The sequence below is a fragment of the Zerene cesonia genome, chromosome 11 (genome assembly GCF_012273895.1).
Source record: "Zerene cesonia ecotype Mississippi chromosome 11, Zerene_cesonia_1.1, whole genome shotgun sequence".
NCBI classification, from domain to species: domain Eukaryota; kingdom Metazoa; phylum Arthropoda; class Insecta; order Lepidoptera; family Pieridae; genus Zerene; species Zerene cesonia.
Genome location: NC_052112.1, coordinates 1,259,347 through 1,270,148, shown reverse-complemented (window position 1 = coordinate 1,270,148; position 10,802 = coordinate 1,259,347). Strand labels below are relative to the sequence as shown.

General features: G+C 37.8%; 1 protein-coding gene across 2 annotated transcripts in view; it reads left to right on the top strand.

Moving 5' to 3' along the window:
- The window catches only part of LOC119830012 (dual specificity mitogen-activated protein kinase kinase 7-like), a 12,179-nt gene extending 3,414 nt beyond the window's left edge, over positions 1 to 8,765 (top strand). The window contains exons 4-15 of one of the 2 annotated variants that reach the window (XM_038352823.1): positions 1,323 to 1,550; positions 1,831 to 2,010; positions 2,544 to 2,690; positions 3,272 to 3,348; positions 4,180 to 4,437; positions 4,701 to 4,799; positions 5,141 to 5,222; positions 5,477 to 5,577; positions 6,080 to 6,153; positions 6,642 to 6,720; positions 6,980 to 7,095; positions 7,690 to 8,765. In XM_038352823.1, coding sequence (XP_038208751.1) covers positions 1,323 to 1,550; positions 1,831 to 2,010; positions 2,544 to 2,690; positions 3,272 to 3,348; positions 4,180 to 4,437; positions 4,701 to 4,799; positions 5,141 to 5,222; positions 5,477 to 5,577; positions 6,080 to 6,153; positions 6,642 to 6,720; positions 6,980 to 7,095; positions 7,690 to 7,700 — 1,452 coding nt within the window. In that variant the 3' untranslated portion in view covers positions 7,701 to 8,765. Of the gene's footprint in view, positions 1 to 1,322; positions 1,551 to 1,830; positions 2,011 to 2,543; positions 2,691 to 3,271; positions 3,349 to 4,179; positions 4,438 to 4,700; positions 4,800 to 5,140; positions 5,223 to 5,476; positions 5,578 to 6,079; positions 6,154 to 6,641; positions 6,721 to 6,979; positions 7,333 to 7,689 lie in introns of those variants that run through there. The other variant, XM_038352822.1, reaches the window with a different exon arrangement.
- Positions 8,766 to 10,802: the final 2,037 nt, after the last annotated feature.

The window sequence follows — 10,802 nt, the reverse complement described above, 5'->3', positions numbered from 1 at the left end:
TTGATTATGTCAATAGTAATGTAGGTATTTGTGAAATAAATCAGTTTTGTTCCTGATCTTAAGATGGCGTATTCTTTAAGTACCATATATATTGTGTATACAATATGGCTACATATGAAGCCATAATGAAAATGCATACACAATATATTATTTAGGTATTTTATTACCAGCTTTCCGCCCGCGACTTGCCCGTGTTATCAAAGAAAAAGGTAGATAGCACCGGGTTTTCCCTGCATTGTTACCGTTCTTGTGGGGTTTAAGAGAAAAGATGCCTTCTCGAATCTTAAACTATCTGTATACTAAATTTCATCCGATATTGGTAATAGCGTAAAGACAGAATGGACAGAGTTGCTTTCACATTTATAATATTAGCAGGGACTTATTTATTTTTTTAAATAAAGGCTTACCAACTAGATACATAAATTCTTGTTAAAACTATTAAAACATTAAAATATACATCAACACATTAGTACTTATGTATCTAAATTACAGCTAGGCACAGCTTTACCAGCATTTTTATTTGTATATAATATTGAAATTTAATATAATTAGCTTAAGGCATTCAAAATTTGCTTCATGAACAAGCTCAATTTAGAAAAATAAACATCAGTGTTACAATCGACGGTAAACATTCTATTATATAATTTTAACATAAGTTGTAATGGGGAGTTCGAACCATATTTATTTTTTGAAAATTTCACGTAAATTGGGCAAAAAGTACTAAGCCGACAGTTATAGACAGGCACATTGAAGCCAATTTGTGACAACAGTGATGGGCAGTCTATCTCATTATTCAATAATTTATATAGGCATAGAAGCTGTGAGACATTTCTGCGCGTTTCTAAAGATTCCATTTTGAAAAAACTCAGTCGTTCATGATAGTTTCTAACTGTATTGTTTTTGGTGATATAACTTAATCTATGAACAAACTTTTTCTGTACTGATTGATGAAGTTCATCCTTATTTTTTGACATTATATGTCTGTGTTATGGAGATACCTATATACACATACACGTTTTTCCCTTAACACTGCATCAAGTTTTGGGTGACTAGCGACTACCACCGCATTTTTTGAACTTTTAATTAGTGAGAAATTTTGAAAGAATAGAAATATTAGATAGAATAGCCTCTCGGCCACCCCAGGCTAGGCGTTGCTACGGTTTGGCAAATAACGCAGGTTCGAATCCCGCCTTGTGATCAATTTTTTTCTATTCTTTCAAAATTTCTCATTTATAAAGCATTTCAATACTATAAAACAAAAAATTAATTTTTAATAAGTAATTCTTTTTTTGTATTATATCAAATAACATGACATGTTCCAGCAAATGCGACGTTCAGGCAATTCGGAAGAGACAAAGCGCATCCTAATGGACCTGGACGTTGTGGTCCGGTCTCACGACTGCCCCTACATAGTGCGGTGCCTCGGATGCTTCGTCACCGACGCTGATGTGTGGATCTGTATGGAACTGATGGCGTCCTGCTTCGATAAGCTGCTGAAGAGAGTCGGTGCTCCGATACCGGAGGCGATATTGGGGAAGGTCACCGTTGCTGTAAGTGCTTTGTAAAGGTTTTTGATATAAGTTTTATAGTATTTGATATATATAGATAGATTTTCAATTTTGAAAATAATAGCGGAACTGAGAAATTAAAAAACAAAAGCAAACATGTCCATGATATTTTTGTTTGTATGTTGTTATGTTAATGTTATCACACAAAAACCACTGGAGCGATTGCAGATGTTATTTCACCATTTGAAAGCTGCATTTTTACTTATCGACATAATGTACCATGAGCCGGTCGTTATACACACAACATGTATTTACATTTCAGACGGTCAACGCGCTATCGTACCTCAAAGACAACCATGGGGTGATACACAGGGACGTGAAGCCCAGCAACATACTGTTGGACGAGCGTGGCAATGTCAAGCTCTGCGACTTCGGCATCAGCGGCCGCCTGGTGGACTCCAAGGCGAAGACGAGGAGCGCCGGGTGTGCAGCTTATATGGCTGTAAGTTTTTATCTCTTCTAGTATCGACTGTGCCACGCGGTTAAGTTTGTAAACAGCAGACTAAAGCATGCACAATCGTCTCTTAAAAGGTCGTCAAATAAAGTCCGTAAATAAGATATACATCCAGAGACAAAATTCTTTCTTCATACAAATATGCGTTTATGTGTTTACTATATAGACGTATATCTATACTTTTCTTCCATTTCAAGTCAATCAAGAAAGGAAATATAGATAACTAGCTCCGCCCCCCGGTTTCACCCGCGTAAGTCCGTATCCCGTAGGAATAATAATGATCAATAGATGGCCCTTGATGGAAGGGGTGCCCCGTAGGCACATGAAACCGAAAGAGTAGAAGAAATTAGATTACTGTGGCAGGATCACGGGTGGCCGAGAGGCTAGGCGTTGCTACGGTTAGGCAAGAAACGCAGATTCGAATCCTGCCTCGTGATCAAATTTTTTCTATTCTTTCAAAATTTCTCATGTTTTTTTTTTACATTTTTTTCATTTAGTTTAATTTTCTGTCCCGTTTCCAGCCAGAGAGGATAGACCCGCCGGACCCGAGCCGGCCGGACTACGACATACGCGCGGACGTGTGGTCGCTCGGCATCTCGCTGGTGGAGCTGGCAACCGGCGTGTTTCCCTACAGGGACTGCCAGAATGACTTCGAAGTGCTCACCAGGGTTAGTGGTAGTGCTTATTGTGCGTTTTTATCTGGCTATCTGACTTCTGAACATGATGATGATGATAATGATGATGATGATGTATGGGTGAAACTTTCGCCTCGTATTAGGCGCATATCACCACCAGGCGCTTAAAAAATTTCTTAATTTTTTTTTTTGTTTGTGTAGCTGGAATATGTTATTTGGTCATTTCCTATAAAGTGTTTTTTTGCCTTCATTAACGGCCTGATGATAGTGAGCCGCTTCGTTTAACACAACATAAAATGAACCGACCAGCTGATATTTAGGCTGTTTATCTAATAGAGTAAACGAGAAATCCGGAAAAAAATAGTTTCAGAGAAAATCCCTGATAATATATACCTGCCTAACTACATGAAGAAGCTGGGGTGGTTTCTTTGAGCTTTCCTTGACTGCTTTCCCCATCCCACCCCCCCCCTCACCCTTCATTTTTTACATTCCCGCTAAATAGACGTTTGACGTCATTTTGCGAAAATGTGCCCCGTGATTATTATAATTATATACCTGTCTAAATATGAGAACAATATATCATATTTTCACTTATTGTATCACACTGTTCGCAGGTGATTGCGGACGATCCCCCACAGCTGCCCGAGGACAGCGATTTCACACCTGAGTTCAAATCATTCGTCTCACAGTGGTATGTATAATTTAGTATTGCAATCTAATTGCATATCTTTCGATTGGCACTCCATAGATTATATTATATGATTTAATGCAAATTATGAGTTAACTAGCTGCGCCCGGCGGTTTCACCCGCGTAAGTCCGTATCCTTTTTTTTTTTTTTTTTTTATTGTGTGATAGGGAATCGCTTGACTACCATCTCGCCTGGTGGTAAGCGTAGATGTAGCCTAAGATGGAGCGCGCTTCCCTAGAAGGTACCTGTTCACTCTACTTTTGAAGATCCCCAGATTATATCCATCAGGGAACACAGACTCAGGAAGCATGTTCCAGTCCCTTGCGGTTCGAATAAAAAAATCCCGTAGGAATATGCATATTGGTTTCGTATTGGTTGTGATGGTTTTTAATCATCTCAATAGATGGCGTGGGGTGCCCCTTAGGCACATGAAACCGAAAGAGTAGAAGAAATTCGATTACTGTAGCGGGATCACGGGTGGCCGAGAGGCGTTGATACGTTTTGGCAAAAAAAAACGCGGGTTCGACCCCCGCGCTCGTGCTCAAATTTTTTCTATTCTTTCCAAAACTTTTCATTTATAAAGCACTAGCTATCCGCCCACGGCTATGCCCGCGTAGTCGTTGTCGGCTATGTTCCCGTTCCCGTGGGATTTCCGGAATAAAAATTACCCTATGTCCGTCTCCTGGGTCCAAGCTACCTCTGCACAAATTTTCAGCCAAATTGGTTAATCCGTTCTTCAGTTATAAATAGTGTAACTAACACCACTTTCTTTTATATATATAGATTACAATGCTATAAAACTAAAAATTAAATGTTTTTTTTTTTTCATTCAGCCTAACAAAAAACTACCGCCAGCGGCCGAAGTACGCGAAGCTTCTGGAACATCCGTTCGTTGTGAAATCGGCGCGCAGCTCCATATCGGTCGGCGACTGGTACGCGACGCTGCCGTTCTGCGGCCAGGGGTCAAGTAAGGGCGGCTCGAGCCTCTCGGTGAACGCGAACGGCGACGCGCCGGCGACCCCCCAGCCGGTGAGGAACTTCGTCACCAGCTCGCAGCACTGGATGGAGCAGGTCACACCTACGCCGGGGAGGTGCGTGTGAGATACATATTGGATGTATATATAGGATACTTTGTATTAATGCTTCAGATTCAATAAAAACAATATTCGTTTTGACCGAAGCAGTGACAGTGATAGGATTTCGTATTTGCTAATTGACGAAAACGACTATTTAATAATGCGTCAAGAATAAAAAAATGCATTATAAAGATTGTATAATAAATTTCTAATAATATTATAAGAAAACTTGAAAAAAAAAATACGTTTCCAATTGTAATAAGAAGACAATATTTCAGAGCGTGGTGGGCGAACAACGCCAGTCCGGGGGGCAGCAGCTCACAGCCGACCAGCTTAGAAGCGGAGTTATCGAACCACTCCCCCTACCCGAGGAGAAGGTAATCTCGGATAATGATTATGAATTATATTCAGTTTTAATTAAGCCTAAAGCTAAGTTATTCCTGGATTGTATACTCTATATTTTATTTTGTTCTTATCTCCTAATGGTATACTAGCTGCGCCCCGCGGTTTCACCCGCGTAAGTCCGTATCCCGTAGGAATATCGGGATAAAAAGTTGCCTACATGTTATTCCAGTTGTTCAGCTGTCTATGTACCAAATTTCATTGCAATGGGTTCAGTAGTTTTTGCGTGAAAGAGCAACAAACACACACATCCTTACAAACTTTCGCATTTATAATATTAGTAGGATTAGTAGGATAAAATATGGAAATATTCCAGAACGATAGACGCGTGTGCCTCCCCCCCTCCCGCGCCGGTGAGACGAGTTTCCACGGACAATCGGTGGAGGGCGTCGCCTACCGTGAGTATACATTATTATCTGTATTATTAATTACTATTTTTAAAGCGTCTGCATTTTGAATACATGCATTCTTTCACTTAATTTCACTGGCGAATTAAATTTTTTTTTTCCAAATTTTATTTATATGAAAAATAGAATAAATTACTAGTATATCATGGAATGTAATTCAACATATTGTCAAGGAAATTAGAAGTATATTTTTCGGTCTCCCAAGGAGAATCTAAATAACAGTATCAATATTATCATTATTTCAGAGTTCTGGCAACACCAGTCCCATAGTGCTGCAGCGGTTTTACCATCAGAGCCAACAGAGGCGGTCGAGGGTCGACCTACACGCAACGCCGAGGCATAGAAGGTAGCTTATTTATAGTCTGAATAATTATTCGACTAAGTTATTAGATAGAATTGAATGTGTAAAAATAATTTAAAACATTTCATCAGAGAATAGAAACTAAACAGAAAAAAAGAAATGCGGTAACCCTTGTAAAAATTTACATGACGAAAACGTTTTAATAAATAATAAAAAAGACCCGTTTCCTTTTCCTCACCCGTCCTAGTCCATTCCTTCTTTCCAGTCGTTAATCCTTTCCTTTTCCCTTACCCCATAAAAGCGGGCAACACATTCACAGAGGTACTACCTTTGCGAATGTTTATGGGCGGTGGTGATCGCTTACCATCAGGCGAACCACCAGCTCAGCTATGACATAGAAAAAAAAAACAAGATCTATACGGCAAAAACATCGGTCTGACCATTCTATCTTCGATTTTCCTGCCTTTGAGTATCTTTACCACTTTTTGATAAAGGATAAAGTCCCCGTCAAAAAAGCAGTACCCGTTTATTGTATTTATATTTTCAGTGTAAGCCGTGAACACAGCGCGGGGAGGTCTCCGGAGCCTCCGCCGCGGACGTCGCGACACAGTCGGACGCAAGGTACACATACACATACATACCCAAGGCCGTCGGTGGCTTATGCAAGATTTACCCACTTAAAAAAATGTAGGAACAAAAGTAGAAGCCGCCTGTACTGGCAGATAGAATATACTAAAGGATGTAGCTATGTTATGACGATTCAAAAACGCTTCTATAAGACGTCTAATTGAATAAATAAATATTTGATCACCACACTTTACCACAAACACAAAATAATATTGATGTTGAATTCATTTAAAACTAGCTGCGCCCCGCGGTTTCACCCGCGTAAGTCCGTATGCCGTAGCAATATCGGGATAAAAAGTTGCCTATATGTTATTCCAGTTGTCCAGCTGTCTACGTAGTAAATATCATTGCAATCGGTTCAGTGGTTTTTGCGTGAAAGAGCAACAAACACACACACACATCCTTACAAACTTTCGCATTTATAATATTAGTAGGGTGTACCAAATAAAAGTGTGTGTTATAGCTGTTATATGAATTTTCAGCTAACGGCAGTATGGACTTGGAGCCACCCCCACTACACGATAGACTGCATCCACCATCACCCTTACTTCTTAACGACAGGTGAGTCTACGCTAGATATTTTTTTTTTTTTTGTAATCAAGACACTCGTCCCGGCTCCGCGCGGATATCAAGACTCCAGTTTTATCCTAAGGGTGCATTTGGTCGGGATAAAAAGTATCCTATCACCCAAGTCAGCTCATACCCTGTATGTCTGTATATCAAATTTCATCAAAACCTTCATAATTTTTGATAACGCTAATAAAAACATAAAAACGCAATGCGAGTCGTCCAATTGTAATTATACGTTTTTAAATTTTAGATTATCGGAAGGGCGAAGTCAGAGCCTGACGCGCGCGGAGGTACGGAACGGCTTCCGCGCCGAGCTCGCCGCGCCCGCGCACCCCATCCCGCACAAGCACCACCACGACGATCAGGGTGAGTGCATACATACATACATACACATACACATACACATACACACACATACACAAAAACTTGCGCGCGCGCACGCTCGCAAACATGCCTACATACATGCTCGTACTTATAATGTCTCGAATATACATACATTCACACCGATTCAAACATACACATCCAAAATCATGCACAATTACTGTGCCTACGGCCTGCTCTGAAGTTTTTCAGAAAGTAAATGCAAACGCACATCTAAACATTCAGAAAAAGATAAACAAATATGTACACATACTGTTGAGCAAAACCAAATACGCTTAAATACGTGCGGCTGCGCACGTGTGCGTAACCTCGGTACATTATTACTCAGCAATATATTCAAAAATGACGAAATGCTTTTAAAATCTAACGAATTTAAGAGTTTTGAAGCTTATTTATATTAAAATACCAATTACTAGATTTGTGAATAGAAATTATTATTTTTCATTAATTTGACACTAATATTCAATTTATTTTTCTACCTATCATTTTATATTGAAATGTGAGGTTGTCGTTTATTTTATTTTATTTATGTTATTTTTTTCATAAGTCTTACATGTTGTATGTATGCACCGAGGGCAGCCAGCCTATGACGTATGTCAGAAGTCAAGTTATATCTCGAAATGCTGCGCTTGCCACTCTAATCATTATATATTTGTTTGGCAAATTATTATCATTGAAAACATCTCTGTTACTGTAGGGAAACATAGATATTATTTTTGTAGATAAAGACATTATGTCAGTTTAAAATTTATTTTATTTTAGTATTTAATTGATAAGTATATTTTACAGTGTTAGTAATAACGTAGCTTACTAAAAAGACCTTATTATATGTAATTTTATGTACTTTATGTATATACTATAAATTCATAGACATTTTCTGTACATCCTAAAATATATATATTTTTGTAATAAATTTCATTAATTAAAATAATTTGCCAAACACTGTCACTCATAAAGATCCCTGTATCCCTTACACCATTATGTATATAAGCAAGTTAAACAAAAGTAAAGAAACCGCTTTCGATGAGATTCCTCGCTTCATGCAGCTGTGCTTTAGCTGTGGGAGATATATAGATCTGTGGAAGTACTCCTGTAGCTCTAACAATATAAATATTAACAAATTAAGTATAATTGAGATCATATTTTGTAAATTGTGAAGTTTTGTAGCCGTGTAAGGGTGTGATTAGGTTAAAAAACATTAAAAATGAATTATATCTGTGTTTATTATGTTTAAAGTAAATTGTGATCGATTTGTTTTTTATTATGATGTTTTATTGCCTTTCATACAGTTCAAGTACAATTCCAAGTTAATTTATAACTTAAGCCCTAATATATGCCAATATTGATTGGTATCAAAATACAAAAATTAATACCAACCACTCTTACATGTATGCAAAGTTAATTTTGTATAGCAATAAAATGTTTTTATCTTTGAGACACGCTATGGTAATTGTCTTTGAAATTTGAATTTTGGTCCGCCAATAGCGTGGTAGCATTACAAATTAGATTATCCAATCCGATAAAAGATGTTTCGCTATTGGTGATTTGATAACTTACAAGCTCTATACACATACTGATATCGTTCAGTCGTGTCTTATTTATAAATATTGGACTGTATTTTTTTAATATTTCTCATATTATTTACTAATTCATACCATAGTTTTTTTTTTATTTCACTTGGTTTTGATATTTATTTTATTTTTTAGTATATTATGTGATTTTAAATGAGAAGTATACTATTATAGAATATTTAAAATTAACTGGTTAATTCCAAATACTATATATTTAATTTATTTGTTATCGGTGGACGTTAATTGAACTATCATCACAATGTCGTCATTTATTTCTATAAAACTCAACAAATGACAACGTTGCTCTCATATTATACTGAAATACATGTGTATTGAACTCATAATAGTATATTTTGAGTTTTAGATATTAGTTTTATACAAAATTCACTCTTTTCACCCACCGAAATAGTGAATTTCGTAAGAAAATAAGCTGTTACTAACAAAACTTTCAAATAATTTTAGCGGTCCGATGTCGTAGACGTATCAATGTTGAAAGAGAATGGTTCGCGCCAATATGTTCTCTTTGTATATGTGTCGCGGGAAATATTCGAACAATGTTCGTTTTTCAAATTCTTTCGAAACTTTTTTAATAAACTTTGTATTTTGTTCAAATATTTTCCGCAAACAATCCTATGCTTTGCCGCTCTCCTCACGCCCCACACATCGCCTGCCATCTGTGCTCTGTCACGTGCCTCGCTACACTAAACACGACCTTAACACCGTGCTAATAACGGCCGCAGTTGTATGACACGGGCTCGCCTCGCTTTCGGGTGTACTTTTAGTTGGGCGTATCTTGTATGACGTAAGCGCTGTTGGATTGTTCGTTTGCACATAATTCTGATGCGATATTATGACAGGTTTATTAAAAGTCGTCTTTTATATGAGCTAGTTTATAAATTTTGCGCAAAGACAAAAGACAAAGGACCTCATTTAACAGTTTTTTTTTACTTTTTATATAAAATGAAATCGTATAAGTTACACCGCTTATAACTGAAAAATTGCTAAACGGATTTTTGGTCTTTTTAATTTGTCTCTCTCTCTCTCTCTTTGAAATCTCTGGCGGAGCTTTAGTGAATACTAAACATTCGCTTATACAATTGGTTTAACTATTTTCCCGTTCTGGTTGTTAGCATGGCTTTCACAATCAATTTATTAGTTTTCGGGCCATTGTTACAAGTCAAAATTTATAAATTACTAGCTGACCGCTGTTTTCTACCTTACTCTTATCCATTAGAGGTGTGAAAAATAAATGTTGGCCGATTCTCATACCTACGCAATATGTACACAACATTAAATGGGAATCGGTCCTTCCGATAGTATGCATTTACAGCGGCATATCGTTTTCAATCATATTGTACATATTATATAGTGCAAGCGAACCGTCCTCGCTCACGATAGGAGAGGCTTAACAGGGTAGCACATTCATGGTCGAGTCGCTTCGCTCATCATCGCTCATCAGCAAGGCATATGGTTCAGTACGAATGGACTCTTTGGTTTTTCAATTAAAAAAAAAAAGCGGTCTTGGAAAAAAAGTGGGTGAGATATCATGAGAAATTAGTTTTTTTTTTTGTTGTATTTACTGCGTTTAAATAAAAATTAAATAAACTTGTTATATCAATTTGAATCATGATGCCCAGTACTCATGGTAAACTTTTGTTTAGCCACAAAGTAAGCATTGTGTGTAATTTCTGGCAACATTTAGTGTTGCAGAGTTGGTAACGTCATCTTGACTTGCAGTGGCCCCAGCAGTGGCAACACCTGTTAATCAACAATTATTAACGTGTGTGGACATTCCGGCAACATATTTCATAGATAAACTCGTTTCGATGTTACCAAAGTTTTCACCAACATTGAACAATGTAGATCGTCTGTGGCTCAACGAATGTTCACTGTGAATATGAGGCTTAACGGTTAATGAGAAAAAGAAAATTAATATATACCTATAAATATTTGAGATAATTAATCGTCCTATGTGCATCATAATTCCAACGTGGCTATGGAAACCAAAGAGGCCATCGCTAGAGTGGGCAGCGGGGTGTAGGGGTTGCGCGGGGACACGTGGGGTGTGCGGGGGGCGCGGGGTGCACGGGCGTGGGGTGTGCGGGGGCTACATGTGCGGGG